At 41.4% G+C, this 11,905-nt stretch overlaps 1 protein-coding gene across 1 annotated transcript; it reads right to left on the bottom strand.

Annotated features, from left to right (window-relative positions):
- Positions 1–8,781: 8,781 nt before the first annotated feature.
- LOC112871912 (cornifin-A) lies at positions 8,782–10,575 on the bottom strand. The gene is made up of 2 exons (XM_025935007.2): positions 10,443–10,575; positions 8,782–9,374 (listed from the first exon to the last, which is right to left on the bottom strand). Exon 2 carries the CDS (start codon positions 9,353–9,355, stop codon positions 9,086–9,088), a length of 270 nt encoding a protein of 89 aa, XP_025790792.1. The 5' UTR covers positions 9,356–9,374; positions 10,443–10,575; the 3' UTR covers positions 8,782–9,085.
- Between the last annotated feature and the right edge of the window lie 1,330 nt (positions 10,576–11,905).

The raw sequence follows: 11,905 nt of genomic DNA, 5'->3' as shown, positions 1-11,905 counted from the left end.
TATTGTTTTTATTTCTGTTGCGTTGGTTGTGATCTCTCCTCTTTCATTCTTGAGTTTACTTATTTGGGTCCTTTCCTTTCTCTTCTTGATCAAACTGGCTAGTGGTTTATCAATTTGGTTAATTCTTTCAAAGAACCAGCTTCTGGTTTCACTGATCTCTTCTATTGTGTTTTTTTTTTTTTTCGATAGCATTAATTCTTATTCTAATCTTTATTATTCCTTGTCTTCCACTGGTTTGGGGTTTTATTTGGTGTTCTTTTTCCAGCTCCTTAAGGCGTAAGGTTAGGTTGTGTATCTGAGATCTTTCTTCCTTCTTTAGGAAGCCCTGGATTGCTATAAACTTTCCTTTTATGACCTCCTTTGCTGCATCCCAGAGGTTTTGGGTTGTGGTGCTATCATTTTCATTGACTTCCATATACTTTTTGATTTCCTCTTTAACTGCTTGGTTAGCCCATTCATTCTTTAGTAGGATGTTCTTCAGTCTCCAAGTATTTGTTACATTTCCAAATTTTTTCTTGCGGTTGATTTCAAGTTTCATAGCATTGTGACCTGAAAATATGCATGGTATGATCTCGATCTTTTTGTACTTACTTTGGGCTGATTTGTGTCCCAGTACATGATCTATTCTGGAGAACGTTCCATGTGCACTGAAGAAGAATGTATATTCTGCTGCCTCGGGGTGAAATGTTCTAAATATATCTGTTAAGTCCATCTATCCAATGTGTCATTCAAGGCCATTGTTTCCTTGTTGATTTTTTGATTAGGTGATCTGTCCATTGCTGTGAGAGGGGTGTTGAAGTCTCCTACTACTATGGTATTACTATCGATGAGTTTCTTTATGTTTGTGATTAATTGATTTATGTATTTGGGCACTCCACATTTGGTGCATAAATGTTTACAATTGTTAGGTCTTCTTGGCGGATAGACCCCTTGATTATGATATAATGCCCTTCTGCATCTCTTGATACAGTCTTTATTTTAAAGTCTAGATTGTCTAAGTATGGCTACTCCGGCTTTCTTTTGTTGACTATTAGCATGATAGATGGTTCTCCATCCCCTTATTTTCAATCTGTAGGTGTCTTTAGGTCTAAAGTGGGTCTCTTGTAAACAGCATATAGATGGGTCTTGTTTTCTTATCCATTCTCTTACCCTATGTCTTTTGATTGGAGCATTGAGTCCATTGACATTTAGAGTGAGTGCTGAAAGATATGCATTTATTATCATGATGCTTGTAGAGTTGGAGTTTCTGGTGGTGTTCTCTGGTCCTTTCTAATCTTTTGTTGCTTTGATATATATATATATATATATATAAAATATATATGTATTTTCATCTTTTCTCCCCTCAAAGAGTCCCCCTTAAAATTTCTTGCAGGGCTGGTTTAGTGGTCACAAAATCCTTTAATTTTTGTTTGTCTTGGAAACTTTTCATCTCTCCTTCTGTTTTGAATGACAGCCTTGCTGAATAAAGAATTCTTGGCTGCATTTTTTTTTTTCTGATTCGGCACACTGAATATATCCCACCACTCCTTTCTGGCCTGCCAAGTTTCTGCGGATAGGTCTGATGCAAACCTGATCTGTCTTCCCTTGTAGGTTAGGGACTTTTTTTTCCCTTGCTGCTTTCATGATTCTCTCCTTGACTATTTTGTGAATTTGACTATGATATGCCTTGTTGATGGTCGGTTTTTGTTGAATCTAGTGGGAGTCCTCTGTGCTTCCTGGATTTTGATGTCTGTGTCTTTCCCCAGGCTAGGAAATTTTTCTGCTATGATTTGCTCACATAATCCTTCTACTCCTATTTCTCTTCCTCCTCTGGGACCCCTATGATTCTGATGTTCGTTTTTAATGAGTCACTGATTTCTCTAATCCTTAAATGGTGCTCTTTTGCCTTAATCTCCCTCTTTTTTCCTGTTTCATTATTCTCTATAAGTTTGTCCCCTATATCGCTGATTCTCTGTTCTGCCTCATCCATCCTTGCCGCCGCTGCATCCATCTGTGATTACAGCTCAGTTATAGCATTTGTAATTTCATTCTGGCTATTTTTACTTCTTTTATCTCTGCAGAAAGGGATTCTAATCTATTTTTCACTCCAGCTAGTATTCTTATTATCGTGATTCTAAATTCTGGTTCAGACATCTTGCTTGTATCTGTGTTGGTTAAATCCCTGGCTGTCGTTACTTCGTGCTCTTTCTTTTGGGGTGAATTCCTTCGTTTTGTCATTTTGAAGGGAGAAAAGGAATTAATGAGGTAGAAATTTTGAAATAAAAAAATTAAAATTAAAAAAAATATTAAAATTAAAAATTAAACACACAAACACACACACAATTCGAACAGATGGTACTAGATCCTATGTGTGTTTTTGTCTGGGTGTTGCAAGTGGTTTCCCCGATTAGATGGGAAAAAAAGGGAGGGGGGAGAAAAAAAGGAAATCATTTGAGAATTTGAAAAAAATGAATACACTAAAGTAGACTAAAATGAGATGATGTGGGTAAAATAGAATTTGAAAAAATACATACACAAAAGTAAACAATATGGTAGAAAAAAATTAAAGAAAAATATTTTTAATAAAAATTAAAAATAAATGATTTTTTCTTTATCTGTATTGCAGTAAAAAGAAAAGAAAAGAAAAGAAAAAAGATAAAAAAAGAGAAAAGAAAAAAGAAATTGTTTGAAAATTTGAAAAAGTGAATACACTGTAGTAGACTAACATAAAATGATGGAAGTAAGATCGAATTTGAAAAAATTTTACATAAAAGCAAAAAATATAGTAATAAAAATTAAATTAAAATATTTTTAAAAGAAACTGAAAGTAAAAATGAAGTTTTTCTCTTCAAGAAAAAGAAAAGAAATGAAAAAGAGAAATAATGAAAAAGAAAGAGAAAAGGAAATTGTTTGAAAATTTGAAAAGGTGAGTACACTGAAGTAGACTAAAATAAAATGATAGAAGCAAAGTAGAATTTGACAAATTTACACAAAAGTAAAAAATATAGTAATAAAAATTAAAGACAGGTATTTTTAATAAAAATTGAAAATAAAAATGAATTTTTTTATTCAAGAAAAAGAAAAGAATTGTAAAAGAGAAAAAGTAAAAAGAAAAAAAAACAAAAAAAAGAAAAGAAATTGAATCGATGAACCTGCTAACAGATTGAAGTAGGACTGAAATTGCTTCATTTTCCCCTACAGATCAGTCTATTTAGGTCTTTATAGTCCATAAATTAAGCAGGCAGTGAGGCTTGCGTTCTTGAAGAGCAAAATTGGTCCAGTTGGGCAGGGCTCAGTGTAACAGTTCTGCTCTCCACTAGAGGGCGCTGCTAGCCTTCTCGGATGGATTCTTGCAGAGCTAGTAGGCGCGTATGCACATGCGCGGGAGCAGTGAAAATGGTGCCACTCAACCACCCAGTCTGTTCTCCCAGATCAGCAATCACGCACTGGTCCTCCATCTTCAGCTCTCATCCACTCCCCACTTTTCCATTCCCCATGACCAGGCCCCAGGCAGTACCTCTCTCCCAAGTTTTGTCTCAGATGCAGCTGTTTTCCCCAGCCCCTTCCGAAGGACTGTGGTTTTGACCTGTTCTGCCCCCTGTGGGAGGGTCTCACCAAGCAATGACCGAATGTCAGCTGCAACCAGGAACGCCCACTGGACCTTGCTGTTGCCAGTGCCCTGAGACCGTGGCCAGGTGCCAGCCCACCCCCCAAAAAAGTTCATGAGACAGTGGAGCAGCAGCGTTTCAGGGATTATGGAAAATCACAACACACATCTGGCACCAGGCTTCACTCTCAATGACCTTGCCCAAGCACCAGTGAATGTGGTTACCTTCCAGGGTCTGCTGGGACCAGGTGGCTTCAACAGTCTCTACCAAATGCCCTTCCATCAGTGGAACAGCTTTTCCCCATGTGGCCCAAGAACCTCTCAGACCCAACTCTGTTCCTGAGGATTCACCTTTCCCACAGAACACCGCCAGGTATTGAGCTGTGGATTTGAAGACTTTGTGCTCCCCTTATTTACAGCCTTAATGGAATTTAAACCCTCTTTTCTCCTTTCTCCTTTCTCCCTTTTTTAGTTTAGTCCCTGTGGCTGTTTCCAATTTTCAACTTTCTCTCCAGCTGCTTTTGGGGATGGGTGCTTTTCCCTTATGCTCCTCCCTTCCCCAGTCTCTGTCCTCTTTCCACCTGCAAAAGGGGTTCCTACTTTTCGTGGCTTCTCATTCCCCAAGTTCAGCTCTCTGCACCAAGTATCTGCTGAATTCTGTGGTTCAGGTTGTGTAGGTTGTGTTAATCCTCCAATAAGTTTTCTAGGTGTGTAGGATGGTTTAGTGTTGGTCTGGCTATATTTCATGGATGCAAGACACACAAAAAGCTTCCATGCTGTTCTGCCATTTTGGCTCCTCTCTTTAGAGCAATTTTAAATGTATCACATTTTTTATTTCACTTTTTACTTTTTCATTGTTAGTATGTAGAAATGCAGTTGAGTTTTTTTGTGTTGATCTTGTATCCTGTAAGCATACTAAACTCACTTATTAGTTCTAGTATTCTAAAGAAAATTCTTTGATATTTTCTACATAGACAATAATGTTGTCTGCAAATAAGGACCATTTTATTTCTTCTTTCCAGACCAATGGTTTTATTGTAACAAAACACAATTAGTTAACATGGTTTAAGATCCCACTTTGACATATTAGTTTTTTTTAATTTTTAAAAATTTTAAAAATGTTTATTTATTTTTTGAGAGAGAGTGAGAGAGCATGAGCAAGGGATGGGCAGAGAGAGAGGGAGACATAGAATCCGAAGCAGACTCCAGGCTCTGAGCTGTCAGCACAGAGCCTGATGCAGGGCTCAAACTTGCCAACTGTAAAATCATGACCTGAGCCAAAGTCAGACACTTAACCAACCTGTCACCCAGGCACCCCAGCTATTTTAAATAAAAGTTACTTAAGAGAGAGAAAAAAAGGATACTCAGGCCCTCCTCCACCCCCCTAAAAGCAAGGGAGGAAAACCTCCCATGTGAAAGGTACCCTCCCTGTAGAAGGAGGTAAAAAGACACCCTTATCACCAGAAGTGGGAAATTTAGAGCAGAGGAGGTGGTATAACAACCTTTGTTACTTTTTACTAATGTACTACCCCAGTCCAAAATCTGTTTAGAATCCCTTACTAATTGAAGCTCCCAAAGTTAAGTTTTCTTTGTCCTGCCAATTCCTCACAGATTTATTGTCTCTGTCTAAAATGTATAACAATTTCCTGCCTTGGTTACTTCCTTGGGTCTCAATTTCATTACTGGACTTCCATGCACATGTAATAAAACTTTTGACTTTTTCTCCTGTTAATCTGTTTCATCTAAATTTAATTTTTAGTCTAGTTGGAAGACCTTGAGAGTAAAGAAGAGTTTTTCCTTCTCTCCACAACTAATCTTTAGGAAGCTACTATTTGCTGAGTTGGGTGTAGTGTCAAAGGATATCCATACTTATATTAAAGTTACTAAAACACTCCTCTATTTCCCAACTACATATCTCTGTGAAGCTGGATTTTTTTGTATCCTTCAACCAAAACAGCATATCACAACAGACTGAATGCAGAAGTGGATGTGAGAAACCAACTACATTCCACTCACAAAGACATTAAAGGTATTTTTTAAACAGAGCTACTCTTATAACTAATTATTTTGTTTGGGAAAATATAGTTGTTTTTATATGAACATGCTGTGGATTTACATTTGCTGTTTTTAATGAATTAATAAATATTTGAAGACTTAACACATAAATTTAATTAAACTTAAATCTGATTAAAAGTTTAGCTCTTCAGTCATGCCAACTACATTTCATGTTCTCAATAATCATATGTGGCTGGTGGCCACTGTACTGGACCACACAGATAGAGAATGTTTCCGTGTCTACAGAAAGTTTTATAGGATGGCACTGGAATCTGCAGGTATGGCAGGGCTAAGAATGATGCTTTCTCAGCTAGTTCCTGGAATGGTACATGATAACAAATTCAAGAAAAAAGTCATTTCTCATCACTCCAAGGAGATTATGAGTGAAACCTATTGACCATGCCATCTCACGAAAAAGAAGAGGGTTTGCAACAAATGTGATGGAAATCCTCCCAAAAAAAGAACCATTTATGTTTGTTGTGTTTTAGTCCTGCAAGCCTTCATGCTTTTCTGTTTTTGTGGGGGCTGGGGGGGGGGGCACTGTAGCTAGATGGATGGAGGCAGATTCAGAGAAAAACACGTTGGCTGACATTGTGGACATGGCTAATGCTAAGGTGGGCACTGTGTGGGTGGACACTGGGGAGGTGTTGAGCGCTGGATAAGTAGACACTGAAAAAATAAATGGCAACTATGGCAAGATGAACTCTGTGGGTGTAGGTAAGGTACTGGGTATTTTGAGGTCCCTGTTTCTATGTAGTAGAGGGGGCATGGCAAGGACACATGGTTGGGATAAGTCTGCACAGCATCTGCTTTTCTTTGAACTCAGGGAAGTTCAAAGGAAGCAAGTGAAGGTATTAGCGAAGGTGAGAGAAACCAATGCTCATATAATGAGCTGGGAAATTCCACGTCTAATCTGTGAGGGTATTCTTTAATCACCTAAATCTATGATTATAATGAGTAGCTGCCTTACTATTTAGCATTTTTTTCCTTTTTAGAAATTTGTTCTATATTATAAAGATCTTCCATTCTTATGTCATAAGTCAAAGAAAAAAACTTTTTTCCGAAATAGCAAATATTGGTTGAATTCATCAAATAACTCCAGGGTTCAAATTCTAAATTGTATTCAGAATAAATTAGCATTGTTATATACCATGAAACTAAGGGTTTTTAGAAAACCATGCCCATATTTTTGCAAGATATCATACCCTGATTTCTGTCACGTTTTTTCTTGAAAAAAAATTCGTGAATATCAAGAATTCCAACTCACCCAATTCTCTACTACAGGTTAAGAATAAAATTTTAAAAGAGTGGCAATTATGAGGAAGGGCCAGTTTTAGGGTCAGGCAGCCCCTGTCATCGAGAAGTGGAGTGAGCAGTGGAGCCGCTGGGGTAATACATAAGCCCTGTGAAAGTCCTAACAGGATGGGACAGACTGGAGGCCCTTTTCCCCTGGCAGTTTGAATGACAGAGGCTCTGAACATTTACAGAGAGAGGTTCAGAATTACCCTCAAATCAACAGCATCTTCTGAAGAAGGTACAGACTACTCAACATCCCAGCAGACATCATATAAGCTCCTACTACTTGGTGGACACCTGGTTTTGCAGAAATGTGGCATGTCTGGGGTGGGAGTGTTGAGCACACAGTAGAAAAAAGACAGGAGGAGAAGCAGCTTGGTGGAGAGTCAAGGACATTATCATGCCAACAAGCAGCAATTTTAAATCCCCTGAACATGCACAAACCTTGCAGACTCAGGTGACATCATTGTCTCCTCCCAATCTGATGATTACTTGCCAACTTGCAAAGCTTTGCTGGATAATTTTTGCCTTACAGTCTCCAAATTTCTCTGGAGTTCTTTTCAAACATATCTGGAGCGCTTTTGCATCATGCAGGTGTGAGGCAGGTGATAAGCAACACACCTGTCATCTGACATCTGTTGTCTGCTTCATACCTGCTTGATGTTATTTTAAAAATGGGGTTCATTCCCCAGTGACCACTGCAGCCTGTCTAGAAATTCTGCTGGTCTCTCAGTCCCTAGATGTTTTGCTTGTCACCAGCAAAGTCAAGAAGACACGGCTTCAGGAAGAGAGCAAAGGGTCGGAATCTGAAGAGCTGGGCTCTAGGTATGATTCAAAAACATGACTTCTTGGTGGTCTTGATGAATTATCTTCCCCTTTCTGGGGAAGGACATCAGTTTGTTTATCTGGAAGCTGAATAGGCTCGCTGGTGGCTTTCAGGTATCTTTTCACCCTAATATTTGCCCATGGTGACCTGCTCTCCCTCAATTCCAGGCTGAGGTTTTGTCTTATCTGCATTAACCAGTCTTCCTTCTGAAGCCTGCCTAAACTTCCATTTTCTTCTTCGGTGCATTTGCTTTTATTCTCTTCATAGAGAATAGATGTGTATATGGAGTGGGGAGGGCAGGGGGAGAGAGAGCATGTACCTGTGAGCAGAGGAAGGTGCATGTGTGCTCTGGTATCAGTGAGTATTTGCATGAGTGTATATTTACATGGGAAAGGGGTGGATATTACCCTCTTAGGCTTCTCCTAGGCAGGCACTGTGGATTCTACTCTCCATCCTGTTACAGCATAGAGGTCTCAGTGATCAAGTCAGCGTGTGTGTGTGTGTGTGTGTGTGTGTGATTTGGGGGGGGGAGTCAGTGTGTGTAGGAATTCATCTGTGTGTGGGTCTGGAGGAGTGTTTCAGGGCTTGGCTCCATGTATTGGGGCATCAAGCAAGGGAGGATGTATAAAGAATCATGATGAAATCCATATAAGCACTACTTCTTTCAAAGAAGAAGAACAATAAAGGAATAAACCAAACAGAAAAAGGGCAACTTGGGAACCAGGACTAAGTCACAGACAGCTTGAAACAGGCACCATCTACACTCAGGTGGGACTCACTCAGGTGCAGAAGAAGCCCTGCTCTAGGTAAAGGTGTCCAAAGTAACAGACTCTGGGTGGTCTTGACCCATTGCCAGCCCACGAACGACCTGACACACACACACACATGCGCGCGCGCGCACACACACACACACACACACACACACACACACTCAGTGCCTGTGCCAGACCCTTTGCTGCTTTATGTTGAAAAAACAATTAAGAAAGTGGAGTCAGCAAATGACACCCACAGCCAACTGTGGAGTTAAAAGTGATTTAATGGGGGCAGGGCAGGAAAGATCCACTTGATCCCCCAAACCTCTCTTTAGATGAGCCCTGAGAAGTTAGAAAAGTAGCTCAGCCAGTGAGACTCTCAGCGTCATTTAGAGGCTCGGAGCCCTCCAGAGCAGTGTGAGGGAAATCTTCGTAGAGGGTGCAAAGAGGGAGGGTTATGACTCAGAGTGGCAGCATGCTAATTGTAAGGAAGGCATAGAAGCAGAATGTGAGAGGGGATTCAGCATCCGGTGGTCAGCTCCCCAAGGGCTTGCTTGGCTGTAGACCCCATTACTTCTGCTTGGTCTTCTGCTGAGCTGGTGCTGGAGTGACTGTTGAGGGACATGGCTCAGGAACCTTGGGGTGGCAGGATTCTGGTGCTTTGGGATGGCAAGGCTCTGGAGCCTTGGGGTGGCAGGGCTCTGGAGCCTTGGGGTGGCATGGCTCATTGGTTTTGGGGACACATGATTCCTGGGGTGGTGGCTGGCAGGGCTGTTTCACCTGCTGCTGCTGAGGCTGAGGGGGAGGGGTGCAAGGCTGCTTCTGCTGATGAGAACTCATGCTTCACAGGAGGCTGACCCTACAGACAGAACAGACAGGTCAGATGATTTAAACAGGGATTAACTAGGTTAGAAACCATGTTCAATGTCAAATAGGTTTCTTTTCAGTCTCCTTTAAATCAAACAGCCTTCATTTCCCCTGGCTGTCTCCCCGAACACTTGAAAGTAAAGTATGCTTTGATAATTTCTGGGCCATTTCAAGAGAAGGAGCTAAAAGACAATTTGTTCTGCTCCATTTCAGTGGGTTCATTCCCCAGCAACATTTCTTCCCCAGACATGTCGAATCCCTCATTGACAAGTGCCCAGGACCACACTGAAGTCTTTTTGAAAGTGACATTGTAGAAACAACTGCAGTCTACCCACCCCTACAAACATGTAGCACACCTGTGACTTACAGAATGCCTCTGTGGGTCTTAGCTCCTGTGACCTCGCTTTGCCTTTGCTTATATAGTCTGCTCTGAAATGTTCTTCCCATCTCTGTTCGTCCAAATACACCTCCATTGTAGCCCTCATGTGCCATCACCAGGAGATCTTGAATAGGCTCTCCCAAACTGCCAAAGCCCTTCCCTGTCCCTCTGTTCCCCTACCAATCACTATCTGCTTTGCATTTCATCTTTGTACATGCATGCACTATCTTCCTTGCTAGGCTGTGAGCTTGCTAAGTTGCATAACAGCCTGATTTACACAAAGTGTAACAGGCATGGTGCCTGAAATATAGCAAACACACAGTAGAGGTCCATCTCATGAATTAACATTTTTATGAGTCATAAACAGAGAAAATAGTGGTGTTGCTGAGAGTACCTGGGTCTGAGTTCTAGTCACATCCTGGTGTTAACTTACTATGGGTACTTACACAGACCTGTCCCTTCCCTGGCCCCCAGTCCCATAGTGATCCATTGAAGTAGAAGTCTTACCTGCCCCTAAATTCCCTTCACACCCAAACTATGCCTTACTCTAAAATACAGATACCCCAGTACTCTCTCTAATTAATACCCCCATCAGCTCTCTTAAACATATTTGCCTTTGTCCAGTTTCCAATAATAAAAAAATAAACATGAATTTCAAATTGGTCCCAAACAGAGACTCACCTGGTACGCAGCAAACAGGTTGTCTGGTTGCTCTGGTCTGATGTGAAGTCAGCGGCCAGCTGGCCTTTTATAGGATAATGTGCCCTGCCTCAAGGAAACAGAATCACCCCAGGCCCCCTGTGTTTTCATTCCTTACCTGTCAAATATGATTCACCCTACTCCCCTCAATTACCAATTGGCTCAGCTTTTGTGATGAAAACCACCCACTTGATATTTTTTTGGCACTGGCTATGTGACAATGATGTCACTGGTGCCTGATTCCCAGTGCCACCCTCTCCCTTAGACCCAGGCACAGGGTTTGTGTGGGGGGAGGGGGGAGCCACAGACTTCCTAGAGGGTTTCATGAGTTAACCCTGGAGGAAGATCTGAGTCCTTTTTGTGGCCTTGCTACCTTCTTGCTGTCTCTTCTATTCTGTGGGACAGAATACATTTGGGCACATGAAAAAGTGGGAGAGGGGTGTGGAGGAGCTGAGGTGGGCACCAATTGTCTGTCTTGTAAAGGTAGATGCTAGAGGTCATCGACTGACTTAGGACAGACTTCTTGTCTGGGGTCCAGAACGTTTTCCCATCTTTCCCCTAACCCCATTGAATCACCCACATTCAGATTACTTAATTATTACCCCCAACCCCACCCCTTCCTGACTGGTTGCTAATCTGGGTGAACCTGCTTTGCCTTCACCAACCACACCTTCACCCCTCTCCTACTTCAGAGATTTTCAAGGGCTAATTCCTCTTCTGGGATAACCTTTTCCCTCCACTCCACCCAGCCTTCTGGCCCTGGTCCTTCCTTTCTAACCCAGCTGCAAACCACCCACCGCCCACCAAAAACCTGGAAGCCTCTTCTAACTACCTTAGCTCCTAAGAGCCCATTCCCACTCCTTCTTTGCCACTTTCAGTCCCAGCTTTGACACCTGGAGGTCTTGCTGGCTGCAATGCTTTCCTTCTCATGGCTCTGTATCACCTGGGGGCTCTCCCAGCATCAAAGCTGTGCCTGCTTCAAACAACAGCTCTCCCATGGTGATATTTGTTTCCACAATCATTTAACAAATATTAATGGAGATGCTAGTATATGCCAAGCATGTCTCATTCTGGGAACTATCCAAGTGTGAAGGCCACTTCCTCTCAACAGACTGGGAAATTCCTAGCACCAGAAACACATCCTACTTCAGAGCCACTAATTTAATGGATCTCAGAGAGCTTCAGTCTATACTCTTTAAGTGATGTTTGGGGTATTTGACATTACAAGAGGTTAAATAACTCTCCCAAAGTCAAATAACAAGCCCCATGAGAAAATTAATTCTACATTGAAATCCTATGTTCTTCTTTGTTTGAGCCCCTCCCTACTCCTAATGCCTATACAGGAAATTAAACCCAAGCAGGAAAATGAGTACAGGTGGGAAGGAGAACTCAGATTTCCTGGCTTGCAGCTGGATCCACTCAGTCCTGGGAGAGCTTTATGTGAC

Source organism: Puma concolor, chromosome C1 (genome assembly GCF_028749965.1).
Source record: "Puma concolor isolate L17-30 chromosome C1, mPumCon1.1.hap2, whole genome shotgun sequence".
NCBI lineage: Eukaryota > Metazoa > Chordata > Mammalia > Carnivora > Felidae > Puma > Puma concolor.
Note: the sequence above shows the minus strand (reverse complement) of the source record. Positions and strands in the feature narration are given on the sequence as shown.

Coding starts and splice junctions, on each gene's coding strand:
- LOC112871912 (XM_025935007.2), bottom strand. CDS start 9,355: ATGAGTTCTCATCAGCAGAAGCAGCCTTGCACCCCTCCCCCTCAGCCT.